The sequence below is a fragment of the Monodon monoceros genome, unplaced genomic scaffold, assembly GCF_005190385.1.
Source record: "Monodon monoceros isolate NGI ecotype Baffin Bay Population unplaced genomic scaffold, NGI_Narwhal_1 Super_Scaffold_21, whole genome shotgun sequence".
Classification (NCBI taxonomy): domain Eukaryota; kingdom Metazoa; phylum Chordata; class Mammalia; order Artiodactyla; family Monodontidae; genus Monodon; species Monodon monoceros.
The window spans coordinates 97,893,101-97,919,605 of record NW_021703778.1 but is presented as its reverse complement, the minus strand read 5'-3'; the positions used below and the strand labels follow the sequence as shown (position 1 = coordinate 97,919,605).

The 26,505-nt window shown below is 41.9% G+C and overlaps 1 protein-coding gene across 2 annotated transcripts in view; it reads right to left on the bottom strand.

The window, feature by feature from the left end:
* RYR3 (ryanodine receptor 3) overlaps nt 1-26,505 on the bottom strand; it is a 563,985-nt gene that overhangs the window by 289,269 nt on the left and 248,211 nt on the right. For both annotated transcript variants that reach the window (XM_029237020.1, XM_029237021.1), the window contains exons 4-10: nt 20,924-20,998; nt 18,545-18,623; nt 12,279-12,391; nt 11,262-11,361; nt 8,087-8,180; nt 2,922-2,996; nt 522-678 (exon numbers count right to left, since the gene is read on the bottom strand). In XM_029237020.1, the coding sequence (XP_029092853.1) occupies nt 522-678; nt 2,922-2,996; nt 8,087-8,180; nt 11,262-11,361; nt 12,279-12,391; nt 18,545-18,623; nt 20,924-20,998 (693 nt within the window). The remainder of the gene's footprint in view (nt 1-521; nt 679-2,921; nt 2,997-8,086; nt 8,181-11,261; nt 11,362-12,278; nt 12,392-18,544; nt 18,624-20,923; nt 20,999-26,505) is intronic.

Genomic DNA, 26,505 nt, shown 5'->3' with positions numbered 1-26,505 from the left:
TGGAGAGAACAGACGACCTGGGAAAAGGAACTAGTAACTCTGTATAATATAAATAACTGCAAGACGATGTCATGTCCAGAATTACACCTTCTCTGCATCTTTCTGAAAGAAATCACTTCCTTGATTTAGCTAAATGTAGCACTGAAACTTATGCCTCCGTGTTACCCTTGCTTTATGGGGAGTGAAGCACATGACTTAAAAGTATTAAAAACAATTCAGAACATATTTAACAACAACAATATTTTCCATTAGCCTCTGAGCGACACTGTCCCTTCCTGTGAACATTTTTGTTTCCTAGGGCTTTCTACTTTCCTTTAAAGTTTTTCCCTCCTAAGACTTCAACCTTCAACCAAGGTAAGCATTCCTCTATGAACTCAATTCAAAAGATAAGAGAACAAAGTGTTTATCATAGGTCTAATTTCCAATTCCATTTTGTTCCAGCCTACTTTATTTTTCAGTCACCGTTCTACCTGGAGGTTTCAGAGCTTTCACTTTGAGAACGAGGTCGAAGTCCACCTCACCTTTGATGCTCGGAAAGAGAAGGCTGTGGACTTGGTGTCTGATTTTCCCCGGTCTTGCAGTATAAGGCCTTGGTCCTCTGTCAAGGCCAGGTAGTGGCCTGTGGTGAGATGCCGAAGTCGGAAAGCCTGGCCCCATCTGATGTTACTGCCACTCCAACTGGGCAGATGAAACAGACAAGAAATTGCATTTACACAAAAATAAGTCCTTTTCAATATTTACCCTGTGCTTTTTCACCCAGGCCTTCTGGGGTTCATCCCCTGACTCCTAGCTTGCTCTAGGATTGCATGCCTGCCTACAACTCAGCATGGTGTTCTCTAATGAACTCTCTTAAGATCACCAACAAGGAACATGGTCCTGGGGGCAGGTCAGTGGTTTAATGTAACTGGAAGTCCCAAGCTTCCAATTTTTCCTTCACTCCACTGAAGTGTCTTGATGCCAAAACCACAAAAAAAGAAAAAAAAAAAAAAAAAAGGGAAGCTTGCCTTTTTAGAGAAACTTATTTCTGGGAAAGTAAAGCATTTCCAAATGTGCCATCTCAATTCAAGCATTTTACTACCACCACTAATTTGAAAAGAGATACACACCCTTATGTTCACTGCAGCATTGTTTACAATAGCCAAGATATGGAAGTAACCTAACTGTCCATCAATAAAGAAAATGTGCTGTATACACATATACAATGGAATACTAGTCAGCCATAAAAAAGAATGAAATTGTGCCATTTGCGACAACATGGATGGACCTTGAGGGTATTATCCTAAGTGAAATAAATCAGACTGGGTAAGACAAATACCGTATGATTTCACTCATATGTGGAATCTGAAAAACAAAACAAATGAGCAAACAAAGAAAACATAAATTTCATAGATACGGAGAATAGACTGGCAGTTGTGAGAGGAGGCAGGTTGGGGAGGTGGGAGAAGTGAGTAAAGGGGATTAAGAGGTACAAAGTTCCATGGTCCTACATCAAAAGGCTGGCATTCAACAAAAGTCATGTTAAGTGTTAGGGTAGGAATTATGCACCAAATAATCTGTATCTAATTTATCCTTTCAGTTAGAACAAAATGTTTCAGGAATACACGTATCAGCTTTTAAAATGACCCTCCTCTTGAGCTAATTCTTTGGAGCCCCAAAGAATCCAAATAACATTGATAAAAGGCTTAAATTGTTCATATTTAAGACTCTGGGGAAATAAACAAAGAAGCATAACTGGAACTATATATATATATATATATATATATATATATATATATACTTATTTTGATTTTTTAAAAAGTCCATTAAACAAGAACCAAGCCCTAATACCCTGAAAAAAAAAGAGTATGATACTATAAGAATTTCAACAGGCTTGAAAGAGAATATAAATACCACAAGCCAGCTAACAACCACAAGCTAACCAGGATTCTTTCAACCAGCCACCTCCAGAGTTTCTCAGCAAAAAATTTGAATGTACCTGCATGTGTATGTGTGAGAGAAGTTCTAATGTTTTCTCCTGATCTCCAGTGGATTATCTTGAGGGCCCCCTGGGGGGCATATAGCGTCCCCCCCCCATTAGAGAGATTTTACTTTGAACAAGTGTTCAGGGAGAGACTGAGAAGAGAACTAGAGGGAGAGGCAGAGAGGGAAAACCAAAAATGGCAACAATGACCCTCCTCTCACCTTGAGCAGTTTAGCTCTAACTTGTGACCCCTCCAGGCAAAATAAAGGTCCAGAGCTTAACTGGACCCCTCCCTTCAGTAGTTTGATGTTTAGAGATGCCATGTGTTTACTCAAGTACCTGTATCCAAAGTCTCAGCCTCCCATTCCTTCATCCAGGTACAACTGTCTCCGACAAGTTCTGATAAATACAGCTTCCTTCACAGCTACACTTTCCGGTGATGTTTTAGTCTTCCCTACCTCATGCGATTACAGCCCTCTGTCATTTAAAGCTAATCTTGCACTGCAGCCAACAAGGCTACCGGGAGGAGGAAAACTTACCTGGGTTTCAGAGAATCTACTTAAGAAAATAAGTGGGCGAACAGCTTTGACGGCTCTCGTGGAACATGTCTGCGCTTGCCGTTTATAACATAGCCACTGCAAGGGCAGCAGGAGCTGGGGGTTTGGTTCAAAGGAGCAGAGCTTGCTGGCTTCAGAGTCAAAACGGAGGTGTTGGAAATCGTGTGTGTGTGTGTGTGTGTGCGTGCGTGCGTGCGTGTGTGTGTGACTGCGTGCGTGCGTGCGCGCGTGTGCGTGCACTTTAAAAACAAAAAACAAAGTCACAGACATTTCAGAATTTAGCTCTTGGCCAAGGAACTTCTGAGAGTTTGCCAGGTGATATGGAACAAATGAAACATTTAAGACAATGGACCGTCCTGGAAAAGAAAATCCTTGAAAAGAATGCCCCCCTGACACTCCATTACCTTATCCGAAGGGGTTCCACTCTCCACAGAGATCTGGCTCTCGTGCCAGCTCCCCCAGCTTCGTAGTATATCCTCCTGTGAGCAGAGTTGGAGATTAGCTCCTCTGTGCCGAATGCTGATCAGCACCGGGCAGGGAACAGCTCCCTGCAGAGGCTGCTCAGAACCCGCTGTATTTCGAAGCCCTCACAGAGTCAGCAAAACGAGAAGCAGGAGTCAAAGGAAGGCACTACTTCCCAGTCTCTCTTATAAGGGAAAAAGGGTGCTAAAGGGGAGGGAACTGCTAGCCACATACTCATCACGGACACTCATGGACCGTCAGGTGTACAATGGAAAAAGGACTGTCTCTATTTCCACATCAGGAGTCAAAACAGCCCAGTCACATCATCAGACGTGATACCAAATGCTCCAATTCTTTCGCGTTCAGCTCGCTGATGCAGTTTCACATCTTTAGAAAATGTATTTGTACTTGTAAAACATATACGTAGTACTGTGTGAATTCATTTCCATTGTTCTAGGAAGCTGGGCACAAAGCTCTAGTCTCAGTTGCTGTTGTCTCCTTTCCTGCATTAACAATAATCTTTTAATGTGTTTTTAACTAAAATGTTTATTTTGGAATAACTCTAGATTTGTAAAAAAAAAAAAAAAAGTTGCAAAGATAGTCCAGAGAGCTTCCGTATAGTCTCACTCAGTTTCCCCTACGGTTATCATCTTACATTACTATGGTACAGTTGTCAGAACTAAGAAACCGACATTGGCACATTATTACTAACTAAACTCAAGACTTTATTTGGACTTCATCAGTTTTTCTATTAATTCTTTTCCCGTTTCAGGATCCCATCCTGGAGGTCGCATTGCATTTAGCTGTTACGTTTTCCCTGTTTCCTTTGGTCTGTTAGAGTTTCTTAGTCTTTCCTTGTTTTTCAGGACTTTGCTAGTTTTGAGGAGTACGGGTCAGGCATTCTGTAACATGTCCCACGAATTGGGTTTGTCTGATGTTTATCTGATGATTATCCAAGTCTGATTTTTAATCCATACAATTGGGACCAACCCATCTCTATCACAGATTATGAGGAATTAAATGAACTATCTTAGTTTAAAGGTACGTCTCATGATAGTGGTCCCTGGATTGCCTGGTATACTGAATCCAGATACTTTCTGAGAATCTTGTGACCTTGGATCAACACTGATCATTTAATTGCATTTAATTTCACTAATTTAAAATGCTACCTCTACTACAGAGGGTTTGTATATATCACAATCGAATTATTCAAACTCCAGAAGAATCTTGATCTAAATTTTAAGACAACAGGTAATCAATAGAGGGGAAGAGGAAATGTGTGGTAATTACTTCCTTCTCCCAAGAAGTATGATAATTATGAGCTGGTTAAAAATATGGGCTTGGGAGTCAGGCAGACCTGAATTTGAATCTATTAGCTGTGTGACCTTGTCGAGTCCCTTCAAATCTCTGTGCATCAGTTTCCTCACCTGTAAAATGAGCCTAATAAGGGTGCTTAAGTCACAGAATGGTTGTGAGCATTTAATGGTTTTTTTTTAAAATAATGAATGTGCACAAAGATGTTCGTGGGTGTACAAAATACTATGTATTGTTGATTTTTCCAAATTTTGTTTAAATATAGATGTTTATAAATGTGCATCAAAAGCTACATTACCTGGCACAGAAATCCAATTAAACACTACATTAACAGTGGTTACCTTTTGGTGGTGGGATTAAAGAAGACATTCTAAACCTTTTCCAAATGTATGTACTACCAGGAAATATGTAGTAAATATTAAGAAAGAAATCCTATGCTGCTGCAGAGCTCCAACACCCCAGGTGTCTCTGTGCCAGGCCCAGAATAGTAATGATGCTGTACTGACCTAGCCCTGCAGGAAAATTTGTTGAGATTTTCACTGATGCTTCTCCATCCTCAATGAGAGCAAAAAGGGTCTATCAGGTGGAAACGGTGGAGCAGATCACCCTAGGTCACATGATTTGAGAACTCTCTCCCTCTGACATTTAAAGAATTCTAGAAGGTTAGTCCTTCCCACCTAGGAAATGCGGGTGGTTTGCTCCATTGAATCTCGAAAGGTTACAGAGGTTGAAACAACCTGCCCCCGCTCTCAAACAATTACCCAAGGAGAGGAGGTGAGTGGGTGGGGAGCTGAGGTGCTCTGAAAGCTTGGCTGACAGCTTAGCCTTAGTTTCAGTAAGTTAAGTGACTTATTCCAGGATGCTTGACAAGCCTGAGGCAGAGGCAAGGATCAGAGCTCAGAATGCTAGATTAATCTTTCGGCTTTGCACCCTAGGACGGTCACCCTCTCTACCCAGCCTGGCTGCTCTCAGGTTTTACAAGGAATGATTTCCTCTGGAAAGTCAGCCCCATTACAGTGGAATCACTTGCATGCCTTCCTGACTCTGGGCACCTTTTTGTGTATTCTTGATTTCCTATTCCTTTGTGCTCTCCCAAATTTCGGTATTCCTGGCTATCCTGGTCAGTTCTGAGGATTTACCTGATGACACATGACAACGATGAGGCTTATCACTCACCTCACCTAGACAGCAAATAATGCCGAGGCATCCTGTGTTGAATGAGAGACCAGTTGCTACAAAAATCCGAGTTCCAGTATAAGGGAGCCACTGTTGACTCACCCCAGTCTCAACTCCTTCATAGGAATAGTCTTTATTTTTCCTTACAAAGGAAAGGAATAGCCTTTTTATTTTTATCTGTCGGTTTCTTTTTTTCCCCAAAATACAAATTAGATCACGTGAAATCCTCAGCCACCTTTGGCCTTAACTCAATGATGGCATGCATGCCTTCCTCAGGGGGCCCATTCTGGGAATTCCTCTCTATCTGTTTCACTCTCCCCAGCACCTTCTTTCAAATACTTGTCCAGCCTTTCTTTTGGGTCAGGATCTTGTTGAACCACTCAATAGGAGTGCCCACCAAATGACAAGCTTCTCCAAGTAGCATTGTTTCTGCCCAGATGCTTCTAATTTGGTTCTAAATTTAATGACAGGTGCATGTGTGTGTGTGGGAGGGGTAAAGGGCCATGCAAATGTTATTTTAATTGTTTCCAAATTCCTTTCCTTAAAAAAAGAATAGGAAAGGGAAGAGAGAACTAGTGAGTTTTGACCTGTTCCATCTTAGATGTAGCCAACTCTGCCAAACTCACTAACAAAACTTCAGTTCTGTATCCACCTGCAAGCTTTTGCCTTACTGCAGCAGGATAAGATATTAAAGAGACAGTACGTGGGCTACTGCATAATTTCACTGTTTAAAAAAAAAGGAGGGCTTCCCTGGTGGCGCAATGGTTAAGAATCCGCCTGCCAATGCAGGGGACATGGGTTCGATCCCTGGTCCGGGAAGATCCCACGTGCCGTGGAGCAACTAAGCCCGTGCGCCACACCTACTGAGCCTGCGTGTCACAACTACTGAAGCCCGTGCACCTAGAGCCCGCGCACCGCAACAAGAGAAGCCACCATAATGAGAAGTCTGAGTACCGCAACAGAGTAGCCCCCGCTCGCTGCAACTAGAGAAAGCCTGTGCACAGCAACAAAGACCCAACACAGCCAAAAGTAAATAGATAAATATTTTAAAAAATAAATTAAAAATTTAAAAAAGGAAAAGAAAATCGCAACTGAGTAGGATCACATGACATTATCTAGTGTAGGGAATCCTTAATTCCAAGGGAAATCAGGTCAGCCTAACTTTTCTACTCAGAGATAACTGCCAGCCACTGGGCCAGTGCCAGGAAGGCTAGACACCATTCCGGGTCACATCTGGTTCCCATGAAGGGATACACAGAGGACAGAGCACGTAGAAAGAGGTTCAGAACAATAAAGGATATACATTGCCAATGGGTAGTTTCTAAGACGCACAGTAACACACGCAAGCACATTGCTCCTGGGGGTCCTTTAGAACATAAAATAAGGAAGGAGCCCTGGCTGGAGACTCAGCATCTCTGGGTTTCAGGCTCCCATCTGAAATCATCCAGTGTGTGACCTCTGGCAGGAGCCTGACTTAGATGATTTCTAAGATGTGTGAATGTGATCGTGTGTTTCTAATGAAGTAAAAGAAATGCAGTTAATGAGGTTCCCGTAGGCATCATGCAAAAACCAAAGAATGTATTACGAGCGATCTGGGAGATCAGACTTGTTGCTGTCCTAAGTTCAGTCTAATTTACATCTGAGATTTGATTTTTTAAAATATATCAGAGTTCCATAGTTACAGAGGCCAAGCTTTTTATACTCTGTTCCTCTATATATAAACAGAATACTAAAGGATGCTTCAGTGTGAATTTAAGACCTAGATTAATATCTTCCATCTCCTGAGTTTGAATTTTGGAAAAGCATCCTTTGAGTAGATAACTAGAGGCCCAAAGAAAACATTATCCTCAGCAGTGCGCTCTACATGCCGCCCCGGCACCATCCCCTGCTAATCCAGCTCTGGCTGGATATTGACATTTGGTTTCTCCAATCCTGTTTGATGATAAGCAGAATGAAATCACTGAACTTCACCTTCATAGTACATAAAAGGGGGAGTAATAGAGATAATCTGCCTTTGAAGAGCCTGGTGAATAATTTATGTAAGTGCACAGACTCACTAGAATGACTATCCTGATTTCCATCACAAAAATGGGTTCTTCAGGGCTTCCCTGGTGGCGCAGTGGTTGAGGGTCCGCCTGCCGATGCAGGGGACACGGGTTCGTGCCCCGGTCTGGGAAGATCTCACATGCCGCGGAGCGGCTGGACCCGTGAGCCCTGGCTGCTGAGCCTGCGCGTCCGGAGCCTGTGCTCCGCAACGGGAGAGGCCACAACAGTGAGAGGCCCGCGTACCGCAAAAAAAAAAAAAAAAAAGCGTTCTTCAGTCTACAATTAATGCTACCAGAAACCCCTTAGATTTGGAAGCAACCACAGAAAACAAAGGGATCGAAAAGCACCACAGAATTGCTTGCCTAAGAAGCAGCATGTGTATATAGCTATTCCTGTGAGCACACTCAAGCATACTGCCTTTCCTGTTTTATAACTGCAACCCATGACTGGAGGGAAGTTCGTCAATTAACTAACACTTACAGGATTCATCTGTCTCCACATCCAAAAGCCAACTCTTTAGTCTGAGTCACCGGAGACAGGAGACAAGAGAAGGATGAAGCTACTGGCTTACCTGTGCTGGGAATCATTCTGGTCTGTAGATGGTATTGTCAAACACTCATCGTGACCATGGAAAAGACGTACTACATGCCCACCAAGTAGGTATCCTATAAGAGAATTATATCCTACCATGAGCTTACAGGAAGTTGAATAATGAGAACACTGTATTTAAAAAGGGTAAATTCATGCATATCTGAGTCAGTTATGGAAAACACCAAGAGAAAAAGCATTTGGGAAATGACAGATTCCACGACTTCAGGTCTCAGGTAGAAAAGACAAGAAAGTCAAAACAATTCTAACATTGAAAGTTAAATAGGGTTTCAGAGATGAGCAAGTCCAATACCAAAAGGGAGGGTGAAAACAATGTGTCAATTCATATCATTAAAAGCCAAAAGGTCACCTGTAACTAATATAATGTTGTATATCAATTATGCCTCAATAAAAATAATGCAACATTTAAAAATACACACAAACACAAGGCCAAAAGGAAATTTAAGCTGCTACTCTTAGGAGGATAAGGATTTTCCAGTTGTTTAGGATATAAATACATCCAACGCCAAGTTCTTGGATAAACTGTTACAATCTGGATGTGTATACTTTGTGGCAAATTCCAAATCAAAGTGCAGCCATGAGAAAGAAAGAAGGTGCTGGGAAGGGGGAAGCAAACTGTTATTCCGAGCTCTCTTAGGAGGAGCTACTTTTCCAACGCGTTAAATAAACACAGATCAAACCAGGACACTATTTCTACAGCACCAAGGAGAAGGCAGAATGACATTCCAGTATCTCTGAGTGGACAAGCACAGAGGCAGCTATCAATGAGCCCTTAGCTTTCAGAATAAGGAAAGGAATCTCAATAGCCATGGAGTTCAGAGATGGATAGGAAACAATGAACTTCAAGGACTCGATGACCAGTTAGTCTTCAAATAAACTGTGAGCCTCCATTTAAACAACACAGTAGTAGGAGAGGGGCCCCAGTCTGAGCTTTATCTTGCATGACGAAATGAAATTCGTTATCCCTTTGAATTAAAAAATTCTCCCAGCTAGACAGTTCTCGGGAGACAAATGGACTTAATATGTTCAATGTCTGTATCAGGATTTTGAGAAAATCACATAATTAGATCACTTTAGGGGCTGTCAAACTATTTAGGGTGTTGGAGCAAAACAGCAAGAAGGAAAAGTTATGCCAGAGTAGAAAAGGGTGTTATCAATGCATCTTATACAGGGACAGTCTGATATTCCCTGGTTCACTTTTCTTCATCCAGGCAAGGCAAGCTCTTTTTAAACTTCCCTCAAATATTTAGAAGTCATTTTATCATTTTCCTCTCTCTTACTGTACTAATATTTGCAACTGCATACTTTTTTTGCATTAAAATAATTCATGATATACTGTAGGGGAATTGTTAACAGCCAATTTGTTTAGAAAATTAACCCCTTCCATGATCACATTTTTTTAAAGCATTTATATTGGAGTATATTGCTTTACAATGTTGTGTTAGTTTCTGCTGTATAACAAAGTGAATCAGCTATACGTATACATATATCCCTAAGCCCTCCCTCTTGCGTCTCCCTCCCACCCTCCCTATCCCACCCCTCTAGGTGGTCACAAAGCACCGAGCTGATCTCCCTGTGCTATGCAGCTGCTTCCCGCTAGCTGTCTATTTTACGTTTGGTAGTGTATATATGTCCATGCTACTCGATTAAACTCTCCATCGTCTCATGATGGTGAGGCCATGCTCCCTTTGGAGCCCACCATTTACAGTCCTCAGGCTCCTCCAATCAATATCCTGCTCCACAGAGGAAACTGCTAAATGCTGGAGCATCACAGCATTTCTTAGTTGAAACATACCAGGGCAATAATCAGGAAAGAAGGGTCATAAGAAAGATCACTCACTCTCTCAAGGGCTGATAGTGGGTTTCTCATCAGTGGATGCTGAGAGAGCATTTTGCAGTCGGATGACTCAAGTGATCAGCTACCCAGGCTCTATCACAAGGGCACTCAATACTTCTAAAAGCATTGTTGTGAAGTGATATGCAATTAATTAATCTCCACAAGCCCTCTTTTGGGACTGGGCAATAATTTTATTCCTATAGCAGAAATGAAAAAAAATTAACGTGGAGAAGATTCAGTCAAAACTTCCTTGGGGAAGATTTTTTAACCCAGTTCCTTGATTCCTGATAGAAAGGGAATGATTGACAATAGATTTAGAGCGGTGGGTGAATTCTGGTGTGAAAGAAGAGAGCTAAAAACATATCCTGCTTTTGAAAGGTCTTCCATCGGTTGCCAAAAGAGTTACAAATTTGTTGTTTCCTGATTATTCAATTTAGCTATGACGCCTCCTGAAACTGGGGTGTCACCTTGAAAACTCTCAGTTTTCCCTCTATTTTCCAACATCATGAAACAGAGAGGCATTCCAAGTCTGAAACTACTAGGCTCAAGCTTTAAAACAGGGTTAAAGCCTGTGATTTGAGTATTTTTAAAAATCCTAATCTTGCTATAAAGGGCTAGAATGTGATGTGATAACCCTTAGGTCATTGCCATTTGATGACTGTGCTCAGCTGTGATATTACCCATGCGTAAGGTAAGGCCAGTGTATTTATTATACAACTTGAAAGGTGTATTGACTTTGCCTGGCTCCAAGAAATAGGATATGCTGAACAAACTTTGATGATCTTACTTCTAACAGAACAAGAAAATACCATTTGTTGTTTTTAAATGGCCTTCCATAAATACAAGTAAAAGCAAATGGCCAAATATCTTTTTACTATAAAGTCCTTCTCCCACCTGTATGGCGAGATGCACTGGGGAGAAATATTTTAAAAAGTCACCTTCTTGGCAAATAATGTCTTCTAAAACTGAACCTGCTAAGGTCTGTATACTTCTAACCATAAATAAAAATGAAAAGTCGGTGGGAGAGGGAAGGTACGTCTCCAAGGTCCTGAATACACATAGCGCCAAAACAATAGTGAACTCGAAAGGATTGAAAAAGCATGTCAGGAGTGCTCATGTAATCAGAAATCAGGACAGAAAATCATCCACACTAACATCAGAGAAAGGAATTCAGGTGAACCAAAATCACGCTGTGTACCGGGACATTCAGGCAGGAGCTGTGAAGTCGCAGAAAATGTCAATATACGTAGCACAAGACAAGCGGGCAGGCTGAGAGTTGAATGCACACAAAGAAGCACACCTTCTTCGATGCTACTTCCCGAGCACGTAGGATGTACATTCCAGAGTGTTTGCATAAAGGAGGCATCCACTTGTATGTTACCATTTGATATTGAGAGATGCTGCAGCAGAAACAGAAATGAGACATCCTTTAAATCACCAGGCCAGTCCTGACAGAAGCAGCTCACCTAGAATTTCAAGGACTGAATTAAACAGCCTTACTGTCATCGGGCTTTTTCTACGTAGCCTGTGGGAGAGTGTTCCACCCAATCTAGAAGCAGCTTCGAAGTGGGACACTTTATTCAGGGAAGAGGAAGTATTCAGCTACAGAGGTGGCAGACAAGACTCCATCCCCTCAGCTGGATCCCTGATTCAACAGGAAGTTATAAAATGTCTATTCTTGGTAGGAGAAGGGAACTCACAAGTGGGAAAAATTACTCCAGCCTTTGGTCTAGGCAAAGTAAAATGTGCTGGTAGGATTGGCGCTGAGAAGCTTAAAAACTTATCTCTGACATTTCTCTGATCTGCAAGGTACTGCCCCACCTCCACCCCTTAAGGGCTTGACTTCAACGATGCTTGCCTAGTACCATCCCCAGGTGCAAAATCTCACCTGCCTCTTCTAACCACTGTGACATCCCACACGCTGAAACATGTACAATTCTCTTTCTCCCTCCAAACATAAGTTTACGTTTTTATATCCAACACTTTCTGGCTTGTTCTTCACTGGACAAGAGCTAAACCGTGTGATAAACTGAGAGTGATGGTAACTAATGTGTCAATAGTTGGCTTTCTAAGGAAGAGCCTGGGGGCATTTAAGCAGAGTTTGCTGGGAACAGTACTTTAATCTAAAAAAATAACTAACAGTTACATTCCAGGCCCCATGATAAACTGGCCGGAGAGAGGATTTAATCACCTCTCAAGTATACTGTGTAAAGGTACCTTATCCTACTCAATCTAATGTGGTTCTGTTCTCCCTGGCCATCTATTCCTAAAAGAAACTACTCTGGAAATAAAGATGCTTGTGTTAGGAGGTACTTACAAGGTATCTTTCAGAGGATACGCTGACAAGGATGAGGTCATCACCAATTCGAACCTTTTCTCCCTCAGACCTCTGCTTGGAAGCGGGATGTATGGTCCACCAACAGGCTTCTCCTACACAAAGGCTCCTTGAGTTAGTGACTGCTTCTTGGAAGCCAGTGTCCCTAATTCTGTCCCTCATTCTCCTTCCTCCTGATGAGAATCCCTGAAACACGCATGCACGTGCTCACGCACACTCCAATTTCTATTTATCTATAAGCATTCCAGTTACCCCCACATCTGCTCTTGTGTGTGTTTATCATTTTCATTTTCTCTAGAGACAGAAAGACAGTATTTGGAAAAGAGTACTGGAGGTCAGAAGCTATAGAAGCCTTTGAGTATTTTTAATACATATGGTAATATGCTTTTTTTTCATAAGCACCTACAAATCTTTAAGAAATGACTTCATTGGTCTACTGACCACTTACAGACTTTTATCTTTGCCCCACCTCTTCCCCATGAAATTCTACTAAATCATCAGTAATTCCACTAAAAAAAAAAAAAAAAAAAAAATCAGAGGTTTTTCAGAAGGCCTAAATCTACGAGGATTAAGACAGCAGGTGAGAAGTTAATAGCAAAGAAGAAAAATTGACATTTTGGAAAAAGGAATGTAGGTAGATGCTTTTAGCCAAGAGAAAGCTACAACTCCAGTCTTTGGGTAAGAAAATGGATGAGAAGTTGATCTCAAGAAATAAGGCCACTCCTGCTACATATTCTCCAGAAACTCTCTGGAATTGGAGGTAACAGTTCCCTGTGAAGGCAACTATAGAGTACGGGGTTGAAAACAGGAGGACTGGCTGAAGGTTTTTTTTGTTTTTTTTTTGCGGTACGTGGGCCTCTCCCGTTGCGGAGCACAGGCTCCGGACAAGCAGGCTCAGTGGCCATGGCTCACGGGCCCAGCCGCTCCGCGGCATGTGGGAACTTCCCGGACCGGGGCACGAACCCGTGTCCCCTGCATCGGCAGGCGGACCCTCAACCACTGCGCCACCAGGGAAGCCCTGGCTGAAGGTTTTAAGCGAACATTTAACCTTCTGCATCCCTTTCTTTATCCTGCATGCCAGGTGACTCTTCCCCCTCCACTGTACAAAAGAATAGAAGTTAAACCCATGGAACGACTTCCATGGATCAGGCACTGTCAGGCAAGGAAGTAAAGAGTATTTGCTGAAAATGGAGAATAATCAGAATTCTTTGCCCTGATTAGTAAAACCCCAGCTCCTCTTCCTTTACCTCCATTCCTCAGCTTCCAGAATGCCAGCTGCAATGCTGAACCTCCCCCCAACCCAAATGATTACTCTTTAGGGAAGCCAAACTACCCAACATAAAAGATACCTGTTTGGGCATCTCCAGTGCAATGCCTAGGTCCCTGCTAGATTACCCCAAAGCGAGGCTTAAGAGATGGCAAGCCACTCACACAGTCAGTACTTCCTGTCGCTTTTTACCGCCTTGATCTAAACATCAGTGGGGACCAAGGATGACCTGACATGTGAGGAAAGTCTCTAACGTGAATGACGGGAACAAACCAAAAAGTGGGTAAAGGGAAAAAACGAAGACTACAGACAGCTAAAGATAACTTTAAGCAAATCTTAGAATTAATAATCTCAGAGAGATAAGAAAAAGTAACATTCATGAAGCAGCTATGAGAGTATCCATGAAGGATCCCTTCAAAGAAAAAGAAAGTTCTTTGATCCTGAAAAAGAGAGAAAGAAACAGGAAGGTTACAGGATAAAGTTGAAAAATTCTCCCAAAATGAAGAATGAAGAAAAACAGATTAGAAACAAGACTGAAAAGAAAATTAGAAAACCGGTCTAGAGGAGTTCCAAAAAGCAAGAACAGAGAAAACAAAGGGAGGAAATTAACAAAGAGATAATATTAAAATTTTCCCAAGGCTGAAAGACAAACATTTTCAGATTGAAGAGGCCTGCAGAGTCCCTAGCACAGTGGAGAATGGACACACACACCAGGGTCCACTCCTGTGACACTAAGAACAAGAAGGATCCAGGATAAGACATAACACTGTAGAACTGCAGACATCAGGGCAAAAGAGAAGATCCAAGTAGCTCTCAGAAAATATAAACAGGTCACACACAAAAGATCAGGAATCAGAATGTAGACATCTCACAGCCAGACCAAAAGCTAGAAGAAAACCTCCAGGATGCTGAGAAAAAAATATTTCCAATGCAGAATACTCTTATGAATTACTTGTAAAGCTGGAATTAAGAAACTTTCAGACAACAATTTTTCTCCCATGGATCTTTTCTGTAAAAGCTACTGGAAATGGAGTCCCCCAAAACGATGTGATAAACCAATAAAGGAGAAAAACATGAGATCCAGGAAATACAGAATCTTGGAGAGAGAAGACGGGAATTTCCCGGATGACAGTGGACGTTTCTAAGAAGATGAAACTGACAGAACAGCTCTTGTGACTGAATGTAATCAGGGGAGAGTTTCTGTTCTATGGGACAGTTTAGAAATGAATGACTGGGTCACGGAAAGTAAAGCAACAAACAAGGCAATTATTGAGTGCTGGGAAACTCAAAAGCAATACAGTGAAGTGAACTGCCCATAGTATATCATGAGTCTCACTTGCAAATAAAAGTTACAGTTATGCCAATGTAAGTAGTTAATATTGACTTTGGTAGTTATATAAAAAATGGATGCAAATATATTGGGAGGGTGGAAAGAAGACAGGGAAGAGTGGAGACTAAGAGCTAAATTTGTATTATTCATTTAGGACATCAATAGATCATACCTAATTGGAAAGAATAACTAAATAGCAGTAAACTGTATGACTCACACACAAGTGGGGAACATACTAGAGGAGCTGAAAGTGGACGCCCCAGAGGTGCAGGAATTCAGAACGGGGAGGGGGTGGGGCAGGAGATGGATGTTTCCAGTAAGCATAGGAGTACTAGGTCTCTCTTTTAACTATGTACGGGTATTACTTTGATTTACTTTGGACAAATAAGTATGATCATTTTGATTACGTTTTGATTAAACTTAAAATTTTGTAACAGAAGAGGCTGGCCTCTACATCTGAAGGGGGAAATGACATGTATATATCCATCATGTGTTCTGGACCACTGAGAGGGACCAGGATGAAGGGGTCCTAAAGAGGCACACGGGAGAAGAGAATCCTTGTTCTCTTGCCCCTCCTGGGAACAGCGTAGTGGTCTGGAGCCCAGGGACAGGGCCAATCCCCAAATCAGTAGGATGTGTACGGGCCAGGTGAAGGTCCTAAAATACCTAATAGTACATTTAGTGGGTATTTTTTTTTTTCATTTTTTTCCAATTCTAAACTAATTCTAAAGCTATGTCTAAAACCAAAACAACAACAAAAAACTTTTAAAAGGAGAAAAGAAAGAACCCAATAAGCAAAATCAAGGGCAAAATGGTCACCAGTTCTGTTAGGTCAGTCAAATCATTTATTACCACTGTGCAGGGGGAAAAGTTTCCAGAAGTGTTCAAGAAACTGCTTCCAAACTTCTACTCACATTCTCCTAGAGATTCAACTCAACTACTTGTTTTCAACTCAGAAGAGGTTTCTGAGCCAAAAGTGCATTCACGGAATGACCTGGGTAAAAAACAATGCTTTTCTGTTGGATCCTGAGTGACTCTCCTCCTGAAGAGAGAAGACCCACTCCAGGCCATACTGAACCGTATCTGAGCTGCATGAGCGCTCTCCTCCTCCCCAGCAAACAGCAAGCTGGTCTTCTTCAAGGAGAATATGAAATGGGTTGGGGGTGAGGGAGGTAAATAAATTATTTTAGGCTCTAGGCTTTCATGAACACATGGTCAACACTTTCCCCTCTGTCTTTCTGCCAAAGTCAGCTTCTGATCAGCTACCTTGAACTTGGGTTGGTGCATGTGTTTCCTTCATCTGTCAGCAGAATTCACACCAAGTCTGATTTTAGGAATTTAGAAAAAAAAGTGCTAGAAAGAGTAATATTCTCTGCTGCTATTTCCCTCTATTTTTATTGGAGGCTCTAATAATTAAAAAAAAAAATAGGTTTCCTGTACACATGACTAGAAAGTGGTTATTTCTCAAATTTCTTCCCAATTCTCCAAAAGTCTGAAGTCATTTTACTGGTATAAATAGAATGACCATATATGACTTTTCCGATTATGTGCTCTAAGACTGACAGCTGGTTTATATTTAGAGGTCAACTTACGCTCAGAATGTGTGGCACTTCACTCATTTTGTAATTTTCAGCAAAGGTTGACAATACTTTAGAGGAAATTATATTTTAAGAATAACACTTTAGCTGAAAACAAAGCAACCTCAAATCAAATTCAAATATAATCTGATTTCAGGAAGAAAAAAAAAACCCTAAAGAGGCAGGCTCACTCTTCCGCTCTGTACAAAGAGGAGGAGAGGGAGGGGCTCTCGTCAGGCGTTCTGGATGTGACTGTGCATGATGCAGAAACTGCAAACGCACATGGGTTAAACCCGAGATTTTTTTTTTCTAGATATCTGCAAAATCAGACAATCTGGATCATCCCCTTATGAACGGACGTAGTTTCAGCAAGACCATATGGACTTTGTCCTTGTTTGACTACCCAACAATGGAACTCTCTTCCTATTGGGGGGAAAATGTCATGATATTAAAGACTGAGACTTTGAGACTCTTCCTGCAGTGTGACCTAGGCTGTTTGCTCTTCCCTTGCCTTTGTTTCTGCCCATTTTCTAAGGCTGGGGCTCAGCTTCAGAGTAGGTTTACACAATATCCTTCCAGGAAACTCTCATTCTGCTTGAGTTAATGGAATTAGTTTCTGCTGTTTGCAACCAAGAATCCTGATTGGTCCATAAGCCCAACCTCTAAATAGAGCAGAAATTATGTATGTAATGCCCTTGGCAGATAGATTGCCCATGAATATTTCCAGCCACAGGGAACATCCTCCTTCCCGAGGCCAGCTGTTCCTCTACTGGATACTTGCAGATATTACAAAATGGTTTCCTTCTTTGAGACGAAATGGGCCTCTTTTCAACTTCTATCCATTGCTCCACTGGTCTTTGGAATAACCCACAGCAAGTCAGCCCCTTCTTTGATACCAAAACTAGGAATATTTGTTGACAATTATCTTAGCCCTCTGTTCTTCATTTCTGGTGTCCAGAGAGAACTGCATCTTCCTGGTCACCACCTTTCTTAGGATCCATCACTTGACTGTCATTATTTTCGACTGAACTAAAAAAAAAAAAAAACAGCCAGTGTTCCCCAAACTATATGATGGTATACGATGTATAGCACTGGCGGTGGAGGGCAATTAAACAACATTGAATCATATAGTGAGAAGTTTCTTTTATTACTTTTAAGCCTTCTGATTCTATCAGAAAGCTTTCACTTTGGAGCTTGTATATCATGAACACTTTTCTAATATTTGCCAACACCTCTTCAATTATTTAGTGACATGGTTTTCTTTTCTCTATATTTATTTTTAAGGCAAGCAATACCAGTTTTCTACTTATACCAATGATTTTAGTTTAGTCTTATTATAAAATTATAAGTACAAAAGTAAGTAAATGTAAAGAAAAATATAAATAATAATAAAAGTGATGTACAGGAATGGCAAACACCACGATGGTGGATGTCATTGACTAACATTTGGGAAACACTGCTTTAAAAATAGCTGGTTCACTGCAGAATAAAATGGGACTACTCTTTTTAAAGATTTTTTTTTAACGTGGACCATTTTTAAAGTCTTTATCGAATTTGTTACCATATTGCTTCTGTTTTATGTTTTGGATTTTTGGCCACGAGGCATATGGGATCTTAGCTTCCCAACCAGGGATCGAACTGTATGTACCCCCTGCACCGGAAGTCGAGGTCTTAACAACTCGACTGCCAGGGAAGTCCCAGAACTACTTTTCTGATCTCAACTCTATACTTCATTATGTAAACGCTTATTATGCTATCTTTTTTTTTTAGCGATTATTCATTACCATTGGTTTCTTTCAGGAATAACTTCTCTACTTACTTTTGGTTCCTAACCCTAAAAATTGTTTTTCTTTGAGACTCTGGCAGACTGTGGTTAAAAAATTATGCTTGCCCTCATTCTTAGTTCCTATGTTTTCATTACACATTCTTTTTTTAAATTCTCCAAAGTTTTATCAGACCAGGTTGATATTGACCAGTTTGGTTTGGAATCCCAAATGAGTAGCATTCAGTACCCTTCTCGAAAGCCCTTAGCCCAAGACCCCACTGAGCAGCAGACCTAGGTATGTTGACTTACCTGTGGCATGTTCCCGTAGACCTACATCAAAGGCAAGTTTATCTGTCTGGGATCTTGATGTAGTCAAACATGTTAGATACTGTGGAACAAGAGTAGATGCTAGTGAAGTCATACTCTTCCGTCAAATCTTGGCATCTCACCACTAGTTGGCTTCCAGTTGTCAATTTCAACATTGGGCTACTATGAAAAGGGCCTGTTTACCTTGTTCATTGCTACAGTGCTTCTGGGATATATTTTTGTAAAATATTTAAAACCTCAAAGATGTTCCTATCTGATGACCCAGTGATTTAACCCATAGGACTATGAGGAATAAGTCTGAAATAGAAAAAGTCTGAAATATTAAATATGCTTTTGTTCAAAGATACTCTGAGAAACTTTTAAACTGGGAACAATATAAACAGAACATAAATGGCCAACAATAATGGAAAGGTTGATAAACTTTGGTACTTTATGGAATATTATGCTACCACGAAGCATATTTTTCAAGAGTGTGTAACAATATGGAATATACACAAAATAGTGTACTTATATAGTTGCCACGTATGCAAAACTTAAATGCCTAGCACCCAGGCTAAAGGGAACTACGCCAAATTGATAACAAGTTGTCTTTGGACAGTGGGAGCGACCGCAACGATGCCCCCATTTCTATTTATTTTCTATTTTTCAAATTTTCTATGAGCTTTAGAACTTCTCAAATAATGCCTATGGCTTTTTTTTTTCTGATGATAAAAATACATGTGCATGTAAAAGTTAAAAATTATTTAAAAAAATAATTTAATAAAGGAAAAAAGTACACAGCCTGTTCCCTGCCTCCTTTTATTGACAGGCACAGTGGGTGGTCTTAGAATTAGACTGGGAGGCGGATATGCACTTGGCACAAACTTGCTGAGTTATACTTCTAGTTCACTGCAACAGGAAAATGGAGAATCATTGTATTATACAGTCATCTCCATAGGCTGCATGCTCAATGCTGCTCCTAAAAGGAACTGGCCAGGATAGAGTTCATGTTAACCGTGAGTGGTATTTCTTGGGAGTGAGGGGCAACCAACCTAAGGATGAATAATGTAAACCTTCTTCTCGCTAGCACAATGCTAGCCTGAGTTTTCAAAGCCAGAAGTGTGCTTTTTGAGCTTTTGTTTATTCTATTTAGGTAGAAAAAGAGAGGTATTAGGGTTTTATTTACCCTATGGATAAGCACCAGATTCTTAAAGATGAATGATCACCTCTCAATTCTAGAGAGTGTCAGGGTGCAAAAGTTTCCCCACTCTCTGTCCCCATCTCCTGCTCAGATAACCTTCGATTTGGTCACTTTTGTTATTTTTCCTTTGGCACGAGGGATTATCACAGACGAATGTTCAGGCTGAAAAGCTCAACTTCTTACCAGTGCTCAGGAAAAAAAAAAATGCTGCAATAAATAAATAATTTAAGAGGTAGCTGCTGCTCTCGCTGCCAATTTGATAGTTCAAGCTTTGAGACAAACTTTGCAGCTGCTGCAGGTATAAAATGTGTGAAAATAAAGTCTTGAATTCATGTCACAGTTTTGCACTAGGGCTAGAGAAAGGAATCTTCCTTATACTGATAGCAAGGGAGAATGATACATGTAGGAACTGGGGGTAAAGGTTATTAGAGTTGGTACGTATTATACTTGATTGAGATCATGATATTCCTCTTAACACTCCCTGCAAAAGAACTGCAGTATCTGTGTTTAACAAATTATATTTATTTAAAACTTGAAAAAATTTTCAAGTTATAGTGAGTAATCGCCATTTCAGTTAATTCTGGTTCTAGATCCCTGAATAGATCAAAGCCTGACCTGCTTCCCGTGACTGCTTTGCTCATTGTCTGTCTCCCACCTCTGGATTAACATAATACCTTCAGATTCTTTCAGGACTGAAGGCACCAGATACCATCCTATTTCCTTTAGCTAGTAAAAGAGGAGAAATTTCACAAAAAATCCATTTGATTGCTTTTTCTCCTACACTGGTTATGCTCGTATACGTCATATGTGCAAGTCATCGGTTATTCCATGGTTTATTTGATCATCCATTCAACAGATATTTACTGAGCATCTAGTATATCCAGGCACTGTACTCGGTCCAGGTGGGTTTAGTTAAATAAATTTAAAACAAGACACGGTCCTTCTCTGGAGTGGGGAGGAAGGTGGTCAGACATTAAACAAACACAAATATATAAGTGCTCAGTGAGGTAAGTTCCAGGAAGGAAACGCTAAGACAGTAATGTGCTATAGTTACTTCCATTTCAAATGATTCCCGCTGATTACTTAACCTGATCTAGACACTTGCTGGTTTCCTGCCCTTTCTTCCCTCCTCATCTTTCCCCTCCTCCTTGAATGGTGAAAGCGGATCCAGAGATGCTTACCATTCCGCTGAAGGAGTGCCGCAGGAGAATCGCGTGGCCGTACAGCAGGGTCCTGTGGCCACCCCCTTGTGCAGCCTGTGGGGAAGGAGGGCAAGAAATGTCAGCACTGGCCAGGCATGGCCTCTCTGATGGCAAAGCAGCACAAGAATTCTTGGAAGACAGACTACAAAGAAAAGACCCATCGAGAAGCTCCCAAGGAATTCATTCTAGAAGCGAGTGGCCAGCCTACAGGCGGGGGAGGTGGGGGACGACTGGTGACCACAGCCATGCAACATCCCCGGGAGAGCGTGTGTGGGGCCTCTTCTTGAAAACAGCCCCTGCCCGGGATCAGCGGAAACCCAGAGCCGTTCTACTAGAGAAGCACGTAAATTAGATAGGTACTGCTTACCTTCCTTTGAAACTTCTCAGAAGCGTTCAGAGTGAGAGAGAGAAACAAATGTGATGTAACTACAGCCTAGCGACAAAAAGGCAGCTTAGGGGCAGGCATATGGTCACAGTCTGTGCCTTGTGGTCTTTTCTCTTCAAGGCACTTCTTTGCCTCCTGCCCACTCACGTAAATGGGTCCTGTTTACCCACATTGCAGCAACGAGAGATGGCTCTGAAATCCAGGGCTTTAAAAGGGCAGCCAGTGATGCGAGAATAGATCCTGTAGTTAAGGGTCCGTCTAGGTGCCCTTTCTGTGCCCCACCAGGCAGCTCCACTCTGGCTGTTCACTCAGTGGCAGCCCAAGCAGCGGGAGAGGCCCAAGAGGAAGAGACAGCCCAACGTAAAGCCACTGGTATCTGCTTCTTACTTTTCCCCTTATCTGATTGGCACCCCGTGATCTGAACTGAATAGCACATGATAGGAGACAAGGTTGTTATGTTTCCAGTTATAGGTGAAAAGGTAACGTGGAGAACTGAAATCTACAGAAAATTCTAGAATGTTTTGGCATCAACATTTTCAACCTTTTACCCAAATCTCTCCCTGTCACGTTAACCTGCCCTCAGAGACAAGTCACATTTTTTTGATCACACACCCCTTTTAGGAAGAAATATTTGCACATAGACCACCATCTCCAAATGTGGACAAAAAGAGAGTTCAAAGCCTGAGATTAAAATGAATCACAAACAGAAATTCTAACATTTTCCTTCCATATGCCAAGGGCACCTCTTATGCATCATGTATTAGAGCTACATAGCAGCAAGCCCAAGGGCTGGTTCGAGGGTCTGCTTCTCTCCCGTGTCAACCCCTCATCAGGGCCACGGGTGATGAAGGGGAAGCTGGTGGTGGAGAGAAGGCAGAGGTCTAGATGGTAAGGCCTGAAGTAATTCTATTTCAACTCTATTTGGATTAACAGAATCACCCTGTCAAAGAGATGATTTTTCATGTCATACAAGGAGCCTAAAGAAAAGGAAAAAGATAAATGTGGTATCATGTTTAAAAAAAAAAAAAGCCGGTAACTATATATAAATGTGGCTGTGCTTTTTTTCCCACAGCTATAGAGATATTTAAACGCTCTCTAGACCTTAATACTACGGAAGGATTAAATGTTCTTCACAATATTTCTGAATTTCTTGAAACCACCTGAACTAACTTTAGTTGCTGTATTTACGAATGTGTCAACAGCTTACATTAAAATCAGTCACACTAAAGAATTTTCATTATCTTGTCAGACTCACTGACAGTTGTAATATTACAAGTTAATTAATAGCTCACGATGGCTTATATTGTGGGTTTATGCTCCCAGACTAGTCCTGTGCCTCAAACTGAACTACTCACTAAACTATACTTCCCATTGTTAACCATGGGTCACACCTTCCTTCAATTCTTCTTTGCTCCTGTCAACTCTGTGAGTAATCGTAGGTAAAGAGTCAGGAGTTGCTGACCCCCAAAGTGGCACTAAGGGTCCTGTGCTATCCTTCTCTGGCAATGCTGGAAACATCTCCTGGCTCTCATGTCCTCAATTATGATGCCAACAGAAAAGCAGAGTGACTTAACTACCCCTCTGGGATTGAAGGGAACGACCCATGCCAACTCTTCCCTCCACTGAGATCTCAGATGCGTGTGCACATCAGCTTGTTAATACACAGCTTGCTGGACCCCACTCCACAGTGTCTGCTTTACTAGGATTGGGGTGGAACCTGAGAACTTGCATTTCTAATAAGTTCCAGGGAAAATGACATTGATTATGCTGCCGGTCCAGAAACCACATTTTGAGGACCAGTGCTTTAAGGAATGATGGAGCTTCTGTGCCAGAAAGGTAACGGAGCTTTTTCTGCAGAAGTTTTTTTTTTTTTTTTTTGCGGTATGCGGGCCTCTCACTGTTGTGGCCTCTCCCGTTGCGGAGCACAGGCTCCGGACGCGCAGGCTCAGCGGCCATGGCTCACGGGCCCAGCCGCCCTGCGGCATGTGGGATCTTCCCGGACCGGGGCACAAACCCGCGTCCCCTGCATCGGCGGGCGGACTCTCAACCACCGCACCACCAGGGAAGCCCTCTGCAGAAGCTTTGATAATCGTCATCCTGGTGAGAGCTATCATTGGCACACACCATGCCTCAGGTGCTTTACATCCATCGTAGTTCATCCTCCTAACTTTTCAAGGTAGGAATCATTTCATCCACTTGGAACGTGAGGAATTTGAAACTCAGAGAGGAAAGGATCTTGCCACAAGTCACACAGCTGGATGTGGTGGTGATGGTGGTGGGAGCTGAACTCAGAGTTAATTCCAAAACCTGACTCATTTCACTGTACTTTTTACAATATATTCATTTGCCTACTGTGTACAAAACCAGGGTACACAGCACCAGGAGGAATAGGATAGAAAGATACTTCCTCAGCTCCTTAATGAAGGTGAATTGATACAGTTGGAATTAAATGAGCTCTAACCACATGGCAGGCACATAACTACACTAAGTGCTGTACGGGAATCATCTCATTCTATCTCTTAATTAGTGCTGCGAAGTAACCATGGAATTACCTCCATTTTATGGAAGCACCCACTGAGGCTGCAAGAAGTAAAGTAAGTTGCTCAAAGTCATGCAGGTTCCAAGGGCAAAGCTGGGATTTAACAAAGACGAGGGATTTGACCATATCCTCTATTGTCTCCCTCTCTGTATTCTGGCAGGAGACAAGGCTTGTGTATAAAAAACCATGTTACAAATAGAAATGACATCCCTGTTCAAAGAGGTGAAGACAAACAGCATTGGAATAGACCAGGAGGGTAACGAGGGTGTTAAGGAATTGCTTTATGAAAAAGGTAGACAGTAACATTCTAGTAGGACTGTTGATGTGTAATGATAATTAAAAAAAAAAAAAAGAGGAACCCATATAGGCAAAGCGCTGGAGGTGGGAGTATGAAGTACACGTGGGGACTGGTGGACGATTCACTGGTTAGCGTTGGGTTTGATGAAAGGGAACAGCTGGAAATGAGTTAGGACACAGGTACAGGCCTGTCAGATTATGGAGGGCCACACCTGACCGTTCCACAGCTAATGGGACACTGGTAGAGGTTTTTTTTTTTTTAATCATGTAAATGTTTTCTTTTTCTTTCTTTTTTTTTTTTAACATCTTTATTGGAGTATAATTGCTTTACAATGGTGTGTTAGTTTCTGCTTTATAACAAAGTGAATCAGTTATACATATACATATGTTCCCATATCTCTTCCCTCTTGCGTCTCCCTCCCTCCCACATCCCTATCCCACCCCTCCAGGCGGTCACAAAGCACCGAGCTGATCTCCCTGTGCTATGTGGAGAATGTCACAATCAAAACTGTCCCTTAGGAAGGTAACCCTGACTACAAAATGGTAGAAGAACTGAAGGCATCAAACCCTAAGGACAGAAAAGATCATTCTCTCATTCAGTTTCCAGGACAACCTCAGGAGAGGATGTAGACCAAAAATCTTGGAGTCATCCTTTACTCCATCCTCCCTCTCTCACTCCACAGTCCATCCAAAGCACCTTCGGTGCCACCTTCAAAATGTATTCTCTATCCGACTATTCAGTGTCCCACTGCTACCAGTCTGGTCCAACCTATTGGCCTGTCTCACCCTGACTATAACACCTCCTAACTGTGCTCCCTGCTGCACCCACCCCATTTATAGTCTGAGCTAACACAGCAGTCAGAGCCATCTGTTTAAGACTGTCAATCACCTCACGTTAATTTTCTTGCTCAGAACCCTCCCAATGGCTTCCTTTCACACTTAGAAATATGACGTCCTCACCATGGCTTCTAAGGCCCTGCATCAGGAATTGGCAAATTTTCCCTATAAAAGACCAGAGAGTAAATAACTGGGGCTTTGCAGGACACATATGTCATGTAGTCTTCTTTTTTAAACAACTTTTTCAAAAATTAAAAGCCATTTTTACCTAGAGGGCTGTACATAAACAAGCATAGGCTGGATTTGGCCTGTTGTTGCGTTCCCTGCCCTACTCGATCTGGTTCCTTCCACCTATCTGACCTCATCACCGGCCAGCAGCAGGAGGGTCTCCACCACTCCCTCTGCTCCAGCCCCATGACCCTGCCTCTATTCTTCAGACAAGCAATCTCCTACTACAGGGCCTTTGCACATATGCTTCCCTCTGCCTGGAATGCTCTTCCTTCAATATTCTCATGGCTCATTTCCATCCTTATTCATCTCTGTGTTCAGATATCTTATTAGAGAAGTCTTCTCTGATCATCTCTTCTAAAAGAACAATCCCCCTTACTTGATCACATTTTTTCTGCTTTATTATTTCTCATGGCATTTATTAGCTGATATATTGTTTTTGACATGTATCTCCCCTCCCTCCCTCCCCCTAGGACATAAGCTCCATGAGTCTCTGGTGTATTCTCTGCCATATCAACATCACTTTTACCAGTGCCTGACAAACAGGAGGCACTCATTTTCATATTTCATCTTCCTATTTCCTGAACAAATGAATAATAATTGGATGAGACAGTTCTTTCGTCTGCCTTATACAAATGGAAAAAGAGAAGCTTTCCTATGGTCAGCTTGTAAGCAGCGAGCTTGGATTTCAACTTGGGTCTAACGACAAATTCTACCAACTCTTTTCACTATTTGATGCTAATTCTAGATAACATTCCAGGAGATGATATGCTACGTAGAAGACTTCACGGGTCTTTTCCCAAGCGGGATCCAGACCTCAAGACTGTGAGACTTTATTGGGATGGCAGTCCTGCCCCTGCTGGGAGTGACCCTGGCTATCATCATTGGGAGAATGAGAATATATGGTACCACCTCGTGGGATAGGAGTGCAGCAGGGGCTGAAGCCAGCAGAAGCACCCTGATGCCATGTCCTGAGGAAAAATGTTCCACTAGATCATTAATTCAATCGTCTCGTCTGTAATTTCAGAAGTGATTCTGTCACTGACATTTCTTTAGGAGGCTCCCAGAGGACACTGTCACCCAGTAAGATAATCCCAATACGGCAACAAAGGAGAGGGGAACTCTGCTTCTCTCCAGCCATACATAAATGTTTCAAGACTGTCAGATCTCTAAGCCACCTTCTTTTATAATCTGGAACCCCAGATTCCACTTTGGGGCTCCCAGGATCTGGAAAGACTCCTTGTGGATCTAACATAAGCTGTGAAAGCTTGGGGG